The 21,981-nt window shown below is 42.2% G+C and overlaps 1 protein-coding gene across 1 annotated transcript in view; it reads right to left on the bottom strand.

Moving 5' to 3' along the window:
• fam222ba (family with sequence similarity 222 member Ba) overlaps positions 1–21,981 on the bottom strand; it is a 30,428-nt gene that overhangs the window by 3,590 nt on the left and 4,857 nt on the right. The window contains exon 2 of the mRNA XM_023962284.2: positions 5,924–6,051. Coding sequence (XP_023818052.1) covers positions 5,924–6,005 — 82 coding nt within the window. The 5' untranslated portion in view covers positions 6,006–6,051. The remainder of the gene's footprint in view (positions 1–5,923; positions 6,052–21,981) is intronic.

The following is a 21,981-nucleotide window of genomic DNA, read 5'->3' as shown; positions in this document are numbered from 1 at the left end:
GATCTGGAAAGAGCTCTTATATTTCATATCTCCCCATTTTCCTCTGAGCACCCGTCTCATGTGGACAAAGAGAAATGCCTTCTACAGAATTATCCTGGTGAACATATTCCCAGTGAAAAAAAAAATAACCCGGTTAAGTGTTATTGGTTGGTGGCTTTGAGGCCAAGAGCTTTTACTGGCTTTAATTGACGCACAAAGGCCAAGAATAAGTGAGCATCTGAGGGTCGGCTCTGATGTTGGAATGAATCACAAACTAAACAAAGAATGAGAGCAGCAGGGATGGTCCCCTGTGGCTGCTATGGGGAGGGGAAAAAAGGATGCAGAGCAGAGCTCCATGACAGCAGACAAGCAATCAGGCACAGAAGCAGCATCTCTGATCTGCAGGAATACCTCCCAGGTCTCAGCTCCAAGCCATTTGTTACACCTGCTAAGCACAGCGTCTAAATTTAACAAAGTGACAATAGGAACATGTCTACCTGTTTGTTCATGTGAGACTGCTTCATTTAGGTGTTGGCTTGTGTGAAGCTCTTATACAAGTTAATTGATTGTAACTTTTCAGATAAAGTGGTTTATGACTGGGCTGTCAGGGTCTTCTACCTTCATACTTTGAAATGATCTGAGGCGAGCATCAGTGCGCTCACAGAACTCAGGTGAATCAGTCTTTGCACCATAATAGGTGGGTCTTTTTCCTGTTGACTGAAGACTAAATCTGAAATACCGGAGATCTAGGCAAGGCTCCGTCACATATGGTGGAGGTGGTTGTGCTCCGTCTCTCAGCATTCACACTGGGCTTATGGGATGAGGCACAGAGCTGAAAAGAGCCCCTGACACGGCAGCGCCAAGACTTGTGCCAACTGGCTAATTAATTCCTGCTTTATATCTGAACAGGAAACAATGGGCAGTTATGTGCGGGGGCTGGTCTGGTGCTGCACACAGGGGGGCTGCTGTAACTAAGTGTTCAGCCTGCTGATGACAGCCTCATTAATGCAAGGGTCTGGGCCAAGAAGCTGGAGCTCGACACCCGCCATCATTGAAGCCCAATGTCTGCCGCTTAAATAAATAGCAGCCTAGGCAAATGCAGATAAATGAGCACGAGCACACGGATTGTTTTCACCCGTCACCCACAATAAATGTTTAATGATTTTGTAGGAAATTATGTCTCAAAGTGTGACAGTAATGGACTTAAAAATATGAAGTCCGCTGGTTTTATTTTCTTAAACTCCAGTGAAGCGTGCATGAAATGTTGCTGCCAGAGGACTGCAGGTGGAAGGAACGGGATCCACATCCTCTGCTCATTAGAGCATCGATCGGCTGATTGTCTCAGAGTCAAAGTGACACTAAAAACATTTAATATCATGACTGACAGAAAAAGCATGGACACACTCCACATTCCGTCTTTTAACCACTTGATGTCTGAATTTATTGCCAGCTAAGACACAAAAATCCCCAAAGTGTTCCCTTTCATGTAGATACTAAATTAGAGTAATTTGGGAGCAGAAGTGGTTTGATATTTGCATCAATAGTCGTCAATGACCCATCTACATGTTGAAACATTTGGAGGAAGTTGGCACCATAAAATAAGTTTCCATGTTCTGCATGTGACTGATTACAGAGGTCAATTCGTTAGTGAGGCAACCGTCACACACACAAACTTTAAAGACCCACTCTGATGAAAATTGTATTTTTGGGGATTTTAACAAGATCGGCATTTTTCTTATCATAAAGGACATAAATAAATAAAAATTAAGATCAAAATTGCATTTCTAAGTATTTATTTACTCAAATCGTTGTGAATCAGGAGTGGAAAAATACAGTTTGAAAAAACTAGAAGTTATTAAGGCAAGCCACGAGATCCCTGCTCCACAACATTCTGATACATCCACTTGTGGAAGACTAGATCCGTGAACGTCTTTGTTTTCCCCGTCTGAGCTGGAATTTGGCTTAAACTGTACAGCTGGATAGCTCCAATATTGCCCGCCATTTTTGTTGCACCGGTAATGTTAGGTTGGGGGTGTGAAGGATAGTAAGCTAGCGTGGGAGCGCTAAGCAAAGAGCACTCAGTTATAGGTGACGGGAAGGGGGACGGGGTTGCTCCACGCCAACAGTCCCATTAACAACTCATAGGTGGGTTGCTAATGAACTACTGCCGCTCTGCAGAAACTATGTCCAAGAAAACGACACAAAGGTTTATTTAACGTTGGCTAAAAATAGCACAATCATAACTAAAAGACCACTTTTAACGTAGATCAAAAGATGATAAGAGTGGAGTTCATGAAATTCAACACACACCACCAGCTTAAGTCTACAACCACAATCAAAGTTTCATAGACCTTTGACCTTGGGAAGAGGCTGCCTTGTTGAATTTTCAAAAAAATAAATAAATGTTAAAAAAAAAAACAACAAAAAAAACCATAACCTTTCAAGTTAAACAAAAGCAAATGACATTTGATTTCAATACATTAGGAATGTGGCCGTGGTTAGCATAAAATCATCTGTGGCTAAATAAATCTAAAACTTTACTTTGGCGAATACTTCATAAAATTACATAGAGCTTTTAGTCATTCACAGGTAAAAATATATAGTTGCTATGGCGATAAAAGCAACAGAAAACTCTGTCATGAATTTTTCATGAATTTGGCCCATGCAGCTCTGACCAGGGTGACAGTGGGAGAACTGGAGGTCGAGGGTCGTGTAGCAGCCACTCGGCGAAAGAGGGCAGGTCAAAAGATTTGGGGTTGGGGCATTAATATGCCGCTTTTGGCTTTAATTACATTACATTTAATTATAACGTATATGTACCGTTCTGTACTGTAGGAGCTGCGTTTATTGGATCTTTTCAACATCACACACTTCAGATTAGCAGCTTTAACGGGCTAACAAGAATTATCTGCCACAAAGCTGTACTGTGGTTGTTCCAGACGCAAGTGACCAGACTGAACATAAGTATACAACGTGAGAATAGACAGAATAAAAGTTAGTTTTATAAAGAACACTAGGAAAAAGAAGAATTATAGAATCGGAGCATTAGTGTCTCTGAAGATATACCCAAGAAGATTGTCTGCCTTTCTTGCCTGTGCTTAATTTATGCAGAGCTTCTTTCACATAGGTCAAGGTGAGAGTCGGCATATGCATGTCTTTTACACTCTAGACTCTGAAACCATGCAAAAGTTTAGTCACATATGAAAAGCAGACGTGTCTGCTGGAGGCAGCTTCATTTTCCATGAGAAACAAGACATTTTGTCTGACGGACGCAGCTTAAAGTACAAGAGTCTCTCTGGTTGGTACACTTTTTAATCCACAAAAAAGTCATTGGAATATTGCACAAGACAAGTGCTACTCATTCTAATAATACAATGACAATATGGCAGCAATTGTATATTTTGAAGCTGTACAATTTTGTTGTAGGTGAAGAAATTAAAGTATAGAGGTCTGTCTGTTGGTTTGATCTCACAGCTCAGCTTTCTTTGTCCACCATGCATAATAACCACCAACAACACAACATTTGTAGAACAGCAGATGAGACTAGTTTATGTGGTACGCTGAACAAAAAGAAGCTGACGAAGCCTTGATAGTTAAGGTGTTGAGACAGAAAAAGAAAACCAACATAACATTTTCTATAATCACTGTTAGAAAAAGACAGTGTTTCACTTTTCATATGAAACAACCTCGACTGTTCCAAGGCAGTCCCATCAAAAAAAGGATTCACATTTTCACAGGTCTCCAGCAGTGACTGTATGTCTGCAATCATCCACGGCCAGTACATAAACATTCACTGAAAACAAACTGTACATCCATTTAAAAACAGCAACAGTTGCCAAATGAATAAGAAAATGTTCTTAAACTAACATTTGTAATATAAAAAATAAGACAAATGGAACATGCATCAGTTTAAAAAATTCAAGTCTTGATCTCCACAAATTAGCAAAGTCGGGCAATAGAAATGGACCTCAGATCTGGTAATAGCTTCTGTCAGCGGCTGAACACGAGTTCCAGTAAGCAAATGTATCTTATTAGCATTTCAACCTAAACCTGAAACCTAGATTAGCTACAGCTTAAACATAAATGGAGGGTTAATGAGGAATATGAGCAAAGTTTGTAAGTGGAGTGGCTGCCACTGGCAAGGAGCGCATCATCTCCGAGATCTCCCGCTGGGCACATTCGCAGTGAGGAAGCTGCAGAAAAAGGGCCACTCTGGCCGAACACTAATTATCCTGCTGCTAGCAAACTGATTGGAACACAAGTGCACAGTCAGCAGGCACTAATTAGGGTTTCTTTTATTCAAACTACTGTTTTTATTGAGCAGCGGGGAGCAGAAGCTCATGCTGCCATAAACTGCAGTTTTTGCACATGAGCAGGAAATTAGATCTGAGGTCTCCACGTCAAATTAGACATGATTTGAGTTCCTTTTCGGGTTTCTGCACTTTTGAAAGTAAAATGATGTTGATGGAGCAGAGACGCCAATCCTTCGATCATCGGCCGACCTGCTCAACCGCCTGAGCAACTGCTGCCCCAATAGTTGTAGTTTGTCTTCGTTTGACAGTAGCCTGGGATAGGCCCCATGACCCAAACAGGGGGGGGGGGGGGGGTGGGGGGTGGAGGAGGATGGATGGATGGATGGATGGATGGATGGATGGATGGATGGATGGATGGATGGAGTTCGGCTGTCGAAGGCCTGTTAAATTCTGCACAGACTGCTAACATGCAACAGCTGATTGGGACTATGATCAGCAACCTGAGAACGAACAGTATTTTTTTTACTGGCTCCGAGATAAAATAATTACCTCCAAATGAAATACGGATCTGAAGCTTTTGATGTAACACAGTGTCTGTTTGAAGAACAGATGAAAAGGAAATGCATTATGAGGGACCGATAAGAGGAAAAAATGGATTGAAATTACACTTCCAGGAATGGCCGTGCAATGGGAAGCATGCTCCATCACCTAAATGGATTACAGCGTCGGACAGAAAAACAAATTGAACTGGGGTTGTGCCTTGTGCTCTAATGTGTCTTAGTGTGAGGGGTAGAGGAGGAGCAGAGTCTGCTTGATGGCTGCACCATGTCACAGGCCTGCCTGAGGGAGGCAACAGACGCTGGCACTTAGCAGACTCCCTCACACTCGCTGATCTCCTGGGGGTTGACTGATTACTGTGATTCTGAAATTACAGTCTTGATGAGCAGGAACATTTCACAACAACAACACAAAAAAAATGCAGAAATGGGTCAGGCTGGGGAGGAGTCTCCACTCAGGGAGGTAAGGGCAGAGGAAGACTTCCTTGTGACTGATTAGCTTAAGCTGAACATTGGACACTATTCAACGCTAACGTAAATGCTAAAAGGATATCACTTGGCATCAGCTGGAAACTTTTGACATGATATATGTTAAGAATCAGTTAAAAGTGAAACACCAGCTTCTCTCTATTTCTGTTTAGTGAGACTCAGCTCTCTGTGGCGATTGCTGCTGACCTTCATTTTTCATGTATTCTGCTGGTTCTCCAGTTTTTCAGCAGTTAAGTAGTAAAACTCGAACACATTGACTTCAACTGGCAAGAACTGACAAGTCTGTTAACCCAGGACAACAGATTGCATCTTATATTACAGGATCAGTGGGGCAAAACCAGTCATCTGCAATCTGTCTGCCAGTCTGACAGTAACTAACTCTTCCTAATTGTGAGAAGGAGGCGAGATGGTTGAGTGAAAACACTTGATGGAGATGGTGGTGGTGTGAGCACCAGGCAGCCAGTTTACCGTTCATCAGCACGTTCATGGTGCCGCTGGCTCTTAATTTCCCTTCAAGGCGGATCTGTGGTTCCGCAAAAGCAGAACCCTTTCTCCGGCGCTGCAGGAGGACGGGTCAGCGCAGGAGCGGTTGGTAAAAACGGAACAGCTGAGCTGAGGTGCGGGTTGTGTGAGGTCAGTACTTACATTTCAGAAGTCCAGTGTTCATCTGCGTGTGAGGGAGAAGCTGGAGGGGGAGGTCACCTGGCCCTGGCAGACAGGCCAGCATTTCACACAGACACTAATGCAACATGGGACACGCACTTCTCCTCACACTGCAGAGAGAGCAGAAAACGGGGAGAGGTCAGACGTGACTGCAGGGCAGCACATGGTGCGCGGCGATACAGAAGCTGGGTCTGGACTAATAAGACTCTGTAGCTGGTCCCTGAAGGCACCGAGCTGTGGGAGACACATTTAGCTTTCAATTGGAAACTGATTCACACCTGCAGCATCAGGTAAGGTGACATTTGATGCCAATAAAAACTTAAATTACACATCAAACAGCTGAAGTAAAACGGCCTGCAGATCATGTTAAAAAACATTAAACTAACATTAAATTCTTCAAAGAGCCCGCAATTGTGATAAATAGGTAAGAGGAAATGTGCAAAAACCGTTGAAAGTGCCCACTCCAATCGTCTTTTGGGTGGTCTTTTAATTATAATTACCGGTATGCCATTTTTAGCCAAATTCAACAAATCTGTTTAGTTTCCTAGGACATAGTTTCTGCAGAGCGGCAGGAGATTATAAGAAATTCACCTCTGAGACTGTTGGTGTGAAGTAACCCTACCCCCTTCCTCTCCCTGAAACCGAGAGCTCTCTGTTTACACCATCTCCCGCTAGCTTCAACCAATTACTGGTGCAACAGAAACGGTGAGCAACATTGGAGCAATACAGCCGTACAGTTTAGAGACGGATCCCTTCTCTGACAAAGACAAACAAAGACGCACATAAATCTATTGGTCTACAAGTGAATGCATCAGAATGGAGAGGAGAGTAGGTTAGCTAGCTGTTGGGATGCTGACTGTAGTTTGTAAGCAATAACTACAATCTTTTTCAAACAGTATTTTTCGTCTGTTCTTGATTTACTACACTTTGAATAAAGTGATACTCAGAAACACAATTTTGGGCTTAATTTTCTTATTATAAGTCCTCCTGTGGCGACTTCCGTACAGATAAGCGAAAAGGTGAACAACCTTATCAAAAAAATGCCACAAGAACAGGTTAAAAACACAATTGGGTCTCTAAACTCCTCCAAAGGCTGGACACTAAGAGACAGAGCAGTTAGCATGTTCCACTTGGCTTACTGCTGTATTCAAAACACCACAGATGCCTGCTTAATCAGCACTGTAGAACAGTCAGGAAGGAAATTAAGTCTGCAGAGTCCGTGCCCTCCCCATTTGCTGTGCGGCGTCAGAGGAGGGCTGCATGTGTGCACAGACAAACAGCTTCTACCAGAAAGGCAATTACACACAAAACAACCTTGGCATGCCTGTTTGCCGCAGGGCGACGGCTTAAAAGTATCTTACCCCCTGAAGAGAGAAGAGACAAGTGGAAGAAAGAGTGACAAAGCGGGAGGGAAGAGCAGGGAGGATAAAAAAAAAAAAAGGACGGGTGGCGGGTTCGGGGCAGCGGGGGGCTGAACGTGCTTTAAAAAGCAGGACCTCAAAAAGGTCAGGATGACAGCTCATTTAAATCCTCCCAGGGAAGAGTAGAAAAAACAAGGCTTAATGAAGCTGCCAGTAAGACGTAGGCAAGACGCAGATACCTGAGGGCGTTGCACCTTGTGATGCTGCAGGGACAGGGTGGCGGGGGGTGGTATTTGCGGGTGGTAAGCGGAGTGCGACAGAGACGGTTCTGAGAATCAGGGAAAAGCTCTGTCTGGTTGATGCTGCATCACTTTTTCTCGTTACTCTGCCTCCCACTCCCTCATCCTCCTCCCTTTTCCCTGCTTTCTGATTTACAGCCTGGACTGCCATATGGCAGCAATCCCTGCCCTCGATTCAGCGTGTCACCATGCATTAACTTTAATTGGGCTGATATGTTATTCTTTTCCCTCCGGCCTTGGAAGGATTTTAGGTACACAGAGCCTTGATGTCAGCAGGCAAGATTTCTACTTCTCCCTCCCTCATTTATCAAGTTGATCTCAAACAAAGATAACAGTGATCTCTCTGACGACAAGCAGGTATGAGGTGAGAAAAACTTTATAATAATTAAAGCAAAAAGAGTGACGGAAGATCAAAACTATGTCAAGTAAAACTTACAATCAGAATATTTGTTAGGAGATCACACATGTCAATGCGCTACAGGCAAAAAACAGCCTCCAGGCCAGCCCCCTCCTGCTTCCCCCACAGCGCCCCTGAATGTCAAAAAACTGTGGAGTAGGGAGTGCGGCGGCAAAGGTCAGCCTATGGTAATGCACAAGCTGACTCTCTGCTTTACAGAGCAGAGCAGGAGGAGATGAAACCCGACAGACATAAGCCTGACGTCTACTGACTCGCTTATCGGCGGCGCTGCCACAGAGACTTCAAATGCACCAAGGCTCCTTTCACACAAGGATAATCCCGCGGACTTGGTTCCAATGGGCGGATAATGCTAATACATTTTACGCCTTCATCTAGTTAGGTTGGCTTTCAAATGTGGTGCTCTCCAACCAAAAAACTGCCAAGAATTTTTAGTAAGCTCCAAACGGTGCTCACTAGGGGGCGATATTTCCCATCCAAGGCAGCGAAAAAGGAAAGAAGAAGAAAACCAGCTATTAATGGCTAGTCCCGGTTAAAACAGTTATAGTGGGGTGGGAAGAAAAATTAATGTGTTTCTTCCCATTCCCTTTCACGCAACAAATCAAACTGACTTTAAATTAACAAACATTATATTTAATAAATCTAATATGACTTTTGTGCATTATTGGATGTACAACTGAAAATTTGTCTAATTATCATGAGTATTAACACTGTCAAGAAGTTTCTTTTTTCTGTTTCTGATAAATACTTTTTCTGAAACGGGGTTGAAATATCTACTTGTGATTGTTTTCTTCCATTTTTTTAACTCTTGAAATAAACCAATTAATCATATAACGTAGTAAGAGGTTCCTGTAGCTCCTTCTACAGTATTTGCTTTGTTGACCTTGTTCTTAGAAATCTTAGAATTTTTTGAGTCCCACTACTTCAGTTTTGTGCAACCCGAACTTCACGGCACTCAAGTCATTTAATCCATTCATCATGTGAAGGGAGACCTTCGCTTTCAAGGGGACCAGGGTTCATGCGTTTGGTCATAATTCTGGTAAGTGGACAATCTGAACCAATGAACATGCTGCTAAACAAACCTGCCAGGGTAAATGCCCCCCAGCACACACACTTTCTAAAGAGGCACACGCACACACACCAGCAGAGGCTTTTAACCATGTTCTATTTCTGCATCAGCAGCTGGATGACTGCATCTGACAGCATCAGGTCCAGATGGGGACTTTGCGAGTCATCATCAGCACGTGATCGACCCGAGTCCTGACTAACCTCTGAACATCAGATAGGTGGTTTAGGTCAGTCTGACCCAACCCATCACAATAAGCCAATAGCTTGAAGACAAGCGTGTCTGGACATGGGTCCGAGTCTGCAGAGCCCCGTAAAACTCGCTGCACAGGAGTTCGATGTTAAGCCAAGTGTCTCACGCTCCACGCAGAGGAACATCACAGAGCTCTCAGAGTCTTAACCAGGGCCCGTGTGACTCGGCAAGTCTCCACCAGCTACTTATAGAGCCGCAATAAAAGTGTGTGAATAACTGTGTCAGTTTCATTGCAGACAAATAAAAGTCAGCAAACAAAGCAGGACTTGAGCAAGTGATGCGCATGGCTTGTGTCATGTGTCAAATTGTTCCCATAAAAGCTGACCTATATTTTCTTTTCATCCCTCAGTGGGGAAAAAGAAATGTCATTCGGTGGTTAAAAAAAATAAAAAAAGTGAAAAGAATCAAAGGAAGATTGCAGGGAAAAAAATGATACCAAGCAGCTGCATTTCTTCAGAAAGCATTTTTCCAAAACTGAAGCTCAGCGAAAGCAGCAAAATTCCAAACGTTCACCCACAGATTTCATACAAGCTCATTAACAGCATGAAACAGAATATTGATTAAAAATAGGTCAATTAAATATTTCCTTCTTTTTCTATCATTTATAAAGTAAATATAAACGAGGAGGGTCCCTTGTGTGTAGATTGGAGGCTCTTACAGCAGATGAAGTGAAGGTAGTAGAAGACATCAGATAGCTGGTATTTTAATTGCATGTTTACCCCCAGGTTACAAGTCTGAAATGAAGCCAAGAAAAAAAAATATTGAAGCAGAAATTCAATAGAACTTTACTGTGTTGATTCTCTCAGGGACACAGAGTGGAATCACTTTTCTTTGCAAGCCGAGCGTCTGAATAGGATGTAAAAGAAAAAAAGGACAGGAGATGAGAATGGCTTTTTATTCTTTAATACCAAAGCTAGAGGACTGTGCACAAAGGAGTAGTAGGAAAAAGCCTAGACTCAGAGCACATTGAGAAGAAGAGACTGTTTGGTGAGGCCTTGAATAGCCCATTAAGAGTTATATACCACAGTTGTAGAAACAAGGAGTTGCCAAGGGCTGGGAGCATGTTAGGCCAGTTCACCGTGTCAGTCAATAAATCCCAATGACCCCAGGGATTTGGGATGGCCAGTGGACTTTTGTCAGGAAGCAGTGCAGAGTATTATCTCAAGCCACAAGAGAAAGATTCCGGATGGAGGACGGCCATGATTGTAAGCACCAAGTGTAAAAATGAAGAGATGTCAACCAAGCCAAACCCAGCTAGCAGCAAAATTGAAAGTCAGTTCAATGGTGGTTTCCAAATTGCGAGATTGCCAGCGGTAAAACTGTCAAGCGAGGTATCTGTGCCGGTAGTGTGGGAAAGAGAGAAGACAGATACTTCTTTCGAATAAGTGAAGAGACCGGGAGGCAGGGCGAATGCTTCATAACTGAGTGATGAAAAATTGACAGTTCCCTGAAGTGAAACGAGGCAGTGTACGGGGAAGGAAGCGAGACAGCATGCCTCAAGAATACTGCAAAAGTCCACAACTGGATCGGCTGCATTCTTGTAAAGATCCAGAAAGGGTCTGCGGTCAGAAAGTAACACGACTAAAAGGAAACTCTCTTTCCACTGCTTTGTCAGATTTTTTTTAAACAAGAGTATTTAGCTGACAATATGATTGGAACAGCAGCAATGGTCAAGCAGTGACCTCACTTTCACATACGACTCCTGTTCACAACCAGTGTAGAACTTGGTTTCACCGACAGCCACTTAAACAGTGGAAGTTTAAAGTCAGCTTTACCCCACAGACACAAATACGGAAGGAAAAGCTCCGTCATGTCATGTTAGCCAAGGTCAGGTGTGCAGACAGAAAAGACCGGCGGTGCCAGAGCCGCATCGAGAATGCCAAGATGCTGTGCAGCCCCTGACTGTGCAGTTTGACAGACATGTTTACACCTGATAGAAAATCTGGTGTGGATGGCCTGCCAAAACAGAGGCGATGCAAAGCGGGGAATGTCAGTGTAGTTATTTATTTATCTACCACAAATCCACCGAGACCACAGCCAGCAGCTGGGCATTATTCAGGCAGGAATAAGTCAAGCTACTATCAGAAATGACAGGCCTGAACGACTCAAGGGAGGAAAAAAAGAAAGAGGTAAAAAACAAACATTAAAAAAAAAAAAAAAAAAAACACCTAGGGAGATTTTTCTGGTGATTAAACTAGTTCTAAACACCTAAATAAAAGAATAATTCTAACAGAAGGTGGTGTTTAATCAAACATATAAACAGTCAATCCTGACCGTCAGCGCCCGGGTGATCATGGCATTTATGCGAGATAAACACTGCTTCTTTTATCTCCTCTGTGATGCCTCAGCATCTTTGTTATCGCAGTTGGTCACATCACTCCAGACAACAATGTGCTGAGTCACGTGCAGGCGTGTCAGATGGCGGCGTGTGGTGCATCGCTGAAATGTCAAGGTTAGGCACAAACACCAGACCAACAAAAATCTACAGTCTGAGCGCAATGTGGAGTGACTAAAACCGCCAGACCAGAGACGGCCAGACCCCGCATCCGAAAGACTGCAGATCAGTTACAATGAATACAGTTGTTCTAAACAGAAATGATCAGACACTTGAGGAACAATTTTCCTAAAGTTTATTTAATGTTAGACGTTAGCCACTGCTGCATAGTACAGGTTAAAGACCCCAGAGCTTCTGCTCACTATTTTACTGTAAGAGAAGCAAGCCATCTTCCTGCTTAGTGGGAAATAACTCAATGTGCTGAGAGCTAAAGTGAGGTAGCATTGTTCCAGCTGGTGGAAAAGGGGGAAATGAAGATGGAGTGGTTTGATTTCATTTGTTAGCAGGTGCATCCATTTTGCGTCCCCCCACTCCCCCCGGCCCGTCTCGCCTCTCTCAGTCAAAGCGCTTATCAGAAATTCGACACCGCAGTGACAAATTGAGCCTGCGATTAAAGGGAGAAAGAGGAAAGCTTTGTTAAGTGCTGCTGATTGGGATCCCAGGCTGCCCTCACACATGTGTGATGTGCGAGTTTGTGCGTGCATGTATGCATGGTTCAGAGCCAGCGGCAGAGCTGACACCGCCGCCGCCTCCTCTCCAATTTTCCAGGTGTTCCCACGGCTTACATTTCTGCTCCGAGTACTCAAACAACAACAAATCAATGCAGCTGTTCGCCCATCGCTCCCTCTCTCATGCACACACATGCAGCACATGGAGTGCATGCAAAGCAAACTACAAAAGCCCTAATTAATATACGCTGGTGCTTTTTCCCTGCAGGAAAAACTTAAGTCTGTGTTTGTCTCACTCAGACCTACTTTATTGACCCAGCACACTGCACAGTTTTGCCTCTTCTAGGCAGAATCGTGCACTCGCTGACTCTCACAAATTATCCTAAAAGGGCTTAACACACAAAACCAGCATCCGGGGATACACAGGCCTTCTGTGAAAGATTTATTCACCATGCTATTATTTAAACCACCTTCCACCCATGTGAACATATAGATAAATATATATGAAAAATGGGCGATGAACAAAGATCCTGACCGGCTGATATGCAGCATGCGTGGATAAAAATATAAACCCTGATGCTTGAGGAGAATTTGTCAATCCTTCCCTGCAACAAGATACACTAACTAGACTTAGGCCTCAGAGTTAGCACACCTTTACTTATTCCAAAATGAAAAACACTGATGTTTGTTGACATTCTGTCTAAATCGAGGGTGCCCAAAATGTCACGAAGGAAGAGTGGGTAGATTGAGGGCGATCAAAAAAAGTAAACAAACAAAAAAAGTATCGATATTTTATAAGTTGCATTCAGATCATCTTTTGATCTTTTTTAAAAGCATCCGACATGGTCTTTTAATTAGGATTATTAAGTTAAAATTCTAAAACCTGTATCGTTTACTAAGACATAGTTTCTGCAGAGCAGCAGGAGTTCATCAGAAATTCGCCTCTGAGTTGTAAATGGGACTGTTGGCGTGGAAGTAAGCCCACCCTTACTTCCTGACATCTCCTGTTTCACAGCGATCTGAATTAAGAAAAACTCAGAAATGCTATTTTCAGCTCAATTTTATTCTTAGTAGTTCTCCATCATGAGAAAAATGCGACAAGAACATGTTAAAAACATTTTTTCTATTTATCATCAGCCACCATCGACCTCGATTGATCTGCAGAACTGAACATCGTCTGATAGAAACGTCATGTGTCACTAAAATGAGCACCATGATCAGTTTGCAGATGTGCAGTTTTATTTCCTCCTAAACCTCAGTAAGATGTGAGCATTCAGCGACAGACTCCTTACCGCTGATATAGCTGCTAATGTGCTTTATTTTTTCTTGAATAGCACAAGTTCAGTCAATCAAAATGAACCTCTAACAGAGCGCACACGGAATGTTTAGGTTTTTCGGCACACCATGCTCTGCGGCCTCGTTGACACAGAGACTACAAACATACAGGTCCAAGTCAATAACATGTTGAAAGAGAAAGACGCAAAGCATCTTAACACAATCATGAGCACCAGTTTAAAATAATTTTGACTAAAGCTGAAGTTTAGTTTTAGGTATAGATGTTGAAAATTACGTTTTACTCTTTTTTTCTTTTTAGTTTTTGCCTTGGAAGAGAACCAAAAATAGAAGGTCTTCATTCAGACTTCACTGAACCTAGCAGGAAACGGCCTGGGAACAAACCTAGCTAAAATCTAAATATATACCCTAAAAAGTTTAGTATAAACAAGTTAAAAGTAGATCGCTGTTTGTTCATTTTAAGCTGTGCAGTAAAACAGAATGTGTCCATATGGGTGTTGTAAGGTCAGCACCCTCCATGGCAGTCTGACCTCCAAGGAGTCCAAGCAACCCCCACCTATGCCCACAGACTACTCCAGGAAAAAAAATCATATCCAGTTTTACCCTTTGACTGATCTGGGAAAAGAAGTAAGTCTTTTAGACTTTACCACTGCATACAACATTTGCAGTCTCTCTTTGGTAGGTATGCATATCTAAGCTGGTCTGCTCCCAGCTCCTTTGCCGGTGGAGAAGGTGTTGGAGCAGAGGGCAGCCAGGCGGCGACTCTGGAGAGCAGGGCAAACACTGGCTCAGCAAACATCTCACCTCTGTGACAGCATGGGAACCCGCGGTCCTCCTTAGCTCAAAGGGCCGTCCATCTGTCTAAATGTGAGCCTACGCACAACCCTGGTGTGTACTGGTGTTGTCATGGAGCCAGTTTTTCCCTCCCACACAGGTACTGGTTGATGTACAAAAAAAAAAAAAAAAGAGAGGCTACACTTTCAAAGCAAATGAGAAAAGTTCACTTTCAAGTCCTAAATTGTAGATTTAGTTGCTTAAATTTACAATCTGACAAAAGCCCTGAGTAGAATAAAAGCTGTTTGACTTTCTATTACGCTGCAGTTAAAGAATGAAATAAAAAAAAATAAAAAAACATTTTTAAGTATTATTTCCTGGAAACCTTTAAACACCACTCCAATCATATTTGGTCTTTTATTTAAAATTAGGGTTTTTTCTAGAACGTAGTGTCTGCAGAGCAGCAATAGTTTATTAGAGAATTGCCTCTGAATTGGTGCGGCGCAACCCCAAACCCCTTCTCCTCCTTGTTGCTGAGAGCGCTCTGTTTACACCCTCTCCCACTATCTTACAGCACATTACACCCCCAACCTAACATTACCGGTCCAACAAAAATGCCTTTCACCTTTCGGCATATCCCTTCAGGGGTCACCACCGTCTCAGATGAGGAAAACAAAGGATGAAACAGCAACAACGGTGAACAATGAATCTAGTTGTCTATAAGTGGATGCAGGGGAATGGAGCAGTGCAGGAACCTTTTGATTGTTGTGGCCCGCCCAGACGTCATGTTTCATCTGCTCCTGATTTGCAGCAATGTGAATAAAGAAATACTTAGAAATGCCATTTTGAGCTTAGTTTTCCTAATACAAGTCCTCCATCATTAGAAAAACACCACAGGAATATGTTAGAAACAGCAAAAGCACTCTTTTTATCAGTGGGTCTTTAAAAGAGCCCGATCCACGGCCTTAGAACAGACCACCCTGCTGTGTCATGCCTGCCCTACCCACCCCTTACTGTTGTCATTAGATGTTGATTTGACTTAACTCACCTGTTGCAAATAATCAAGTGGCCTTCCTGATCTAAAAAAGATTTTAAAAAGTACCATCATATTTTCTATGCATTTATCAGGGTGTAGCATTGGCTAACACTGGCTTAAACTACTCACTGGCGATTCAAGATGTATTGATGCTGAGATTTTTTTCTGTGTGGCTACTTCCGACTTTAACTCTAAATCTTCATTACCTCTGTCTGGCCTGCATTGACGAGACAAGGTCATGTGAGTAATAGAGTTAAGCCAGCAGATAAAAAGTTTTTGTTTTTTTTTGGTCGATCTCCCTCTCTTTCCTTCTTGCATCATGCCCGCCTATACAGATCTCCAGTGGCCATCCAATGAGTCAAGACTGATGAGGCTTGCTCAAAGGTCTGTGCCATTGAACACAGCATTAATGCACCCGGCAGCAAATTTTTTGCCATCGACCCCAGTTCTCTGCAATAAGGACAGAGCCATCAATCAGCCTGAGATAGCCGACACCAGACACAGGTTGATGAAGTGAGGGACTTTGGAGCTAATGACAAATGTATCTCTCAGATATGGTCACAGTATGCCATGACAATCTGCTAAGAACATTTGACCTTTACTAAAATCCTCAGCAACTTTTCTGCCTGCACAGCAGAGGGAATGAAAATGGGGTATATGTACTGTAGGAGGTTATGAAAGAGCAGAATATTTCCTTAGTTCAGCTGAGAGCCTCAGCACCGTCAGAGCTACCACTGTCTGGCCCGGCCTCCCCTTTTCGTACACCAAAGCTCTGAGAGTGACCTTCAGCAGGCTTGCCAGTCTTGCTAATTGGGGTCTCTTCAGAGCAAAGCAATCTACCCCCTCACACTGCCCTATGGGGCAGAAGGAGTGAGAGATAACAGGGTACTGGGTTATCTGCTCAGAGGAAAACAAGCACAAAATGAAAAGGAAACACATAGCACTTAAAATGAAACAGCAATGCCACACAGAGCCAAGTAACATTGAATAAATGCAACAAACAAGTAACATAAACATGACTAAAGGGAGTTCCAACTAAATCCTACTAAGGCTTGAGCGGAGTTTTGAACTGCACAATTAATTTCCAACACTGTTGGAAAACTTCGCCTTCCTGTTTTAGGCAGGTTTGAAGACAAAAGTAGCTGGGGCCAGGTGACTTCACCAGGTAAGCTGGCTTGTTAGACAGCAAAATCAACCCTCAATCTCTTTAGTGTTAAAGGCCCAACTTTACAACAGAAATAAATATTCAGGATGGTTCAAACGGTTTCAGTTTCATATTAAAGAACCATAATATGTAATATATATTTAGGATTAAACCAAAAATCCTTTCAAGTACTTTATAGGTCACTTATTTAGGCCAGTATTTTAAAATTAAGACAATCTGACCTCACTGGAATGATCTGGACCTATTAAAGCATAGATTTGGATGTTTTTGTGCAATGCTAGTAGTAAATTTCTCCCTATGAGATAAAGTTCAATTCAATGCTTTGAGACAACCCCCTAAATTATTAAACTACTGCTTTAATCATAAACTGAATTGAATTCAATCCAACACAGAAGAGACCATCAAAAGTTCAGCTCTTTAACTGTATTTCTGGGCGTGTCCACAAACCGTCAGGCTTGGTTCAGTCCCCTTCATTGCTCGATTGAGTGACGACCACAGAGCAGAAAAACTGGCTTCAGAAAACATTCCTAATATTCCAGTCTTGACAAACAATATGTTACTGTTTTAATTACAGGAGACTTTGTTTGCTTTAAATTTAAAACTTTATCGGTAGAAGAAATAGTCACAGAAGTTTGAGGACACTATCAGCTATTCTAACTGGCAAAAACTTTGATGTTTGTAGAATAAAGGTTTGATACAAATGATACTTGAAAAAGAACTTTATATGTCAATATTTGTGGCAACAGGCTGTATGCTTTGCTCCAGGAATGTGAACAGGGATAGTCATTTAGTTCAGGCTCCAGTTGGCTAAAGCTTTTCACTTTGCCAGTGCCAACAGAGAGCCACGTCCTAAAATGTGATCAGCTTTCAGCTAAAAAAAAAAAAAAGGACCAAAAATGAGCGAGGAGTCATCCTGTAAAAAATAAAATAGAGTTTGTGTCTGTGGGGAGTTGTTTAATTTCCTTTAAAGCGTTTTTCAAGGATTTAAAGGGAATATAGTGAACCTGGAAACCTTTAGGGAAGAGCGAGTGCGATAGATCCAGTGAAAGACACTATTAGCAAGAAAAGCCACAAATAGAAAGGTGTACATTTAATTTGCCTAAATCATCATTCTTATTGTGTTGTGTAACAAAGGGAAGGGGGACTGGTTCATTCAGAGGCAATGGAGCATGCTGAGGGGGTCTGTGTGGCTCTCTGTTAGGTGTGTAGTGCTGGTGCGGGGTTCAGCAATTTTGTTTCATTTATTACTCAGCTGATTCGTGGTTGGTTGTACGGGTTCCAGTTGACTGTTTCTACAAATAATACATGTTCTTGTATGGAAGACGCATAAAAAGAAAATTAAGCTAAAAATTGCATTTCTGAGTATTTGTTTATTCAAACTGTTGTGAATCAGAAGCAGACTAAAAAAATGCTGTTTTGAAAAATAGCTTATTTGTGACATTGAAATGACACAGAGTGGGCCACAAGCAGCTCCGCTCCATTCTGATGCATCCACTCGTAGTCGACTAGATCCATGTAGGTTTTTGTTTTCTTCATCTGAGCTGGCATCTGACTCAGGACTGTACGGCTGGATAGCTCTGATATTGTCCATTTTAGCTGTTTGATGTGTGAGGGGCTTTGAGCAGGAGAACGTGTAAGCAAATAGTTCAGTTATGGGTGATGGGAAGGGGGGTGGGGTGTCTCCACGCCAACAGTCCAGCCCACAAATCAGAGCGAAATTTCGAATGAACTACTGCCTCTCTAAAGAAACTCTGCCGTAAAAAAAACTACAGGCTTTTTTATTTGGGCTACAAACGGCATAATCATAACTAAAAGACCACTGGGAACACTTTTACAATAGATGAAAAGATGAGCAGAGTGGGACTTTGTCTGATTTTCTCTTATTCTCAGCAGATGACTATAATGTCAGGAAAAAAATTGTTTTGTACAAGCCAACTTTATTATTTGTTTTTATTAAAGCCATCCTTGACAATAAAAAAATGGAAAGTTTGGTTTTTAGGGTAGGTCTGTGTTTTCCCGTTTTTGGTTGTTTAAGTGAAGTGTTTCTTCATTCTGTCTCAGCAAAGCGTTGGTGCATGTTGAAAACCAGCTTTGAGAGTTGGTGCCAAAGAACCAGCATTTAGTCAGACTCCAAATCCGAACCAACAGTGGAACCAAACTCTCTCGTTTTCCAACCAATGTGTCTCCGGTGGCCCAAAAAGCCCAGCTAGCATTTGGGACTAATCCCTTCTAGTCCAAAGAATTATTCAACTGTGTTTGACTGATTAACCCAAAACCCCTTGACTCCACTTACAGTCTATTTGTTCCATCAGGTCCCCTGCACTCATCACGCTACAGCATGTGGGTGGAGATGAGACAAAAAGACCGAAAAACGTGGAGCAAAATGACTGCAGAGGGAAACTACTCATTTGTCATCAGAACACAAAAATCGAAAGGACAGTGTTTGCTTGTTGACGTTGAAAGCGTGGTTTCTGAAAGAAGCTGTTGCTAACATGCAAAGGTTAAAGAACTCCTACATGCAGAGAATACAAGAAACAAGCCTGCATCAGTGATTTAGCATACATCACTGCCATTCTGGTTTTTACTGGGGTCATGGGAAAAGGAAATTTAAAAGCACTGTCCCCTGTGCAGAAAGGAGGTTGCAATGAAGATTAACCCAGCTTCCTTTTATAGCCTCTGACAAGAGGTTAAATCACACATTACGCTGCCTGAAATGTCTCCTAGTAATTAGATCAAGAATATTACTCTCTGTGCTTTCCCCTGCAGACTGCATCTGATCAAAGCCTAATGATGGTGTCACTGCCATTGGCGGTGCTGGCTGGGTAAATCTCCCCATCAGGGTGGCAATCTGTCAAGGCAGCGAGCCCTGCTAAACAGCACACAACGCGAATTCTATAATGGTGCTTGACGCAAAGTGGACTAAATGAACCACATCCTTCACCAACAAGCAATCCATCAGCTGAGCATCATTAAAATTCATTTCTTTGTTTTGGGTCTCTGATGGTGTGTTTACATGTATACAGACTGCAAGGCTGCACGCAGTAAGAGGCACACCGACGACATATGTGAGCTCATCCCGACAACGGTGGAACTACAGTGCGAGCTGTAAATCTGCTACGTTTTAGTGCCAGTCGATCTAAGCAGCACCTGGTCTCCTGATGAGTGAGGGGGCTGCTGGTTATTAATTACAGGAAGCCGACATGCAGTACAGGCAAACCCTCGCAATGAGACCCTGAGACGTCAGATGCACAGCAAGACGGATGTTCCCCCCCATCACACATCAACACGACCTGCCTTGGAACTGTTTACACACAAGTACTTTCAATTATATCTTTGATACTATGACCCACCCTTCCTACTTTACTTCTCCCCTTCACCTTAGTGACAGAATAAAACTTGACATTTTCCTTTTATAATCCAATGCTTCTTTTATAAACAACCTCGCCTTTTTTATGTGGACATGAACGCAGGCAGCAAATGTGCCACATATAATGGTCACCTGGCTGCAAACGGAACGAAAGAATGGCATGCCCGTCCTTTAACGTAACACCATAAAAAGACAGCTTTTTTTTCTTCAGTCACTCCACCGCATAAAAAGCCCCGAGAAAAAAGGTGTTGGACTTTTGAAAGAGATGTGACCCTAAGATTAGGTGGTAAAGCTCTGACAGGAGATAAGTTGACAAAGAAAGCAGTTTTTAGGCCTGCTTCAAGAGAATAGGCATCCTAATGATGCCTGTTCATTTGGTCAAGTCGGTTTTTTTTTTACCAAAATCATCAATCATCTGCATAAAAAAAAGCTGGAGAGCTATGTCAATTTTTTCAACTTTCTTTTGCCCTTTTATAAAGGCTTATGTTGTTTAAAAACTAAAAATAGAAACACCAAAATGTAGAGGAGTTGAGAATCATAACATAGATAAAGAACAAAGATTTTCTAACATTTTTACCTATGTTTTTATTTATCCTGATCAGATGCACATTTGCATCAGCCTTAGATCTGTTGTTTGAATCAGCTTTTGTAAATTGAGCATTTTTTTCGTTACCTTCCCTTTAACGTGAGAAATATAGATCATACCCCATCTGCGCTGGATCTAGCTCTCTTCTGATTGGCTCTACAGCCATACCTAAACATCTTACTTTACGTACTGAATTTTTTTAACACACATTTTTTCCTTCAACGTGAAATCTTTTTGTGTTCACGTCCAAGAAAAAAAAAACTGCGGCCTGGTATGAGTAAGCTTTCAGGATAAGAAACACTTCCACACAGCTCTATAAAAGACCCAGTCTGATCATTTTTTGAGCCATTTTAAAATCGATGCCAATGGTCTTTTAATTATGAATGTGCCATTTTTATCAACAACAAAAAACTTTTTCTAGGACAGTTTCCGCAGAGCAGTAGAAGTTCTTTAGAAATTCACTTCTGCTGCACGGGACTGTTGGTCCACTTCCTGTCCCCCATAACTGAGAGCTCTCCGTTTACACACTCTCTCTAGCTTACAGCCCCTCACACCCCCAATCCAACCACAGGTGAAACAAAAATGGTGAGCAATATCAGAGCTATCCAGCCGTACAGTTTAGGTCCAGATTCCAGCTCAAACGAGGAAAACAAAGACGTGCATGGATCTATTTGTCTGAAAGTGGATGCATCAGCATTAAATGACATAGGAAGCTATGTCATAAATACAATCATTTTTAAATGGCATTTCTTCATCTACTCTTGATTTACAATAATTTGAATAAAAATTTTTTCAAAAAAGGTAATTTTAAGCTTAACTTTCTTAATATATGTCATCCATCATCAGAAAAAGGCTACAAGAAGACTCATACATCTCTTTAATTAGGAGAAACTCAACAATTGTAGTTAAAAGAAAACTGAATGTACTGTGCTATGAAGCTTTAAACTTGGTGGAATTAGTGTGAAAATGGGAAAGGAATTAAATCTTAACAAGAAAATCTTAATGAACGTTTCAGGAGAATATAGCACGACAGTGTGATTCTAGCTTAGTTTACGCAGATGACACCGCTGTAGTATGTACTGTGATTATAGACAACAACCCCCTGCAGGGCGACAACTGCATCTCTGCAAATTCCAGGAACACAGCAGGCTGGAGACAGCAAGTACAGCAGAGAGGAGACGACATAAACAATGCTGAATGATTTGAAAGCTGCTGCCATGTTTACTGTATCAGTGAGAGCGTTTCATCCCCTACAGCTTTTACAGCAACTCTGGCATTTCAGCATGCAGTACAGAAGGGCTCCTGATGCCAACGGTTTGGACGTTGTAGGTGCCTGACACACTGCCTGTCTGGAATAATGATTTAGTTCACAGTCTTTATTCTTGAATAAGTCCAATAAAACTCCAACAAGTTTTTTTGGGGG

The sequence above is a fragment of the Oryzias latipes genome, chromosome 14, assembly GCF_053564925.1.
Source record: "Oryzias latipes strain Hd-rR chromosome 14, Olatipes_Hd-rR_3.1".
Classification (NCBI taxonomy): domain Eukaryota; kingdom Metazoa; phylum Chordata; class Actinopteri; order Beloniformes; family Adrianichthyidae; genus Oryzias; species Oryzias latipes.
The sequence above is the reverse complement of the archived record's forward strand: the minus strand, read 5'-3'. Positions and strand labels throughout refer to the sequence as shown.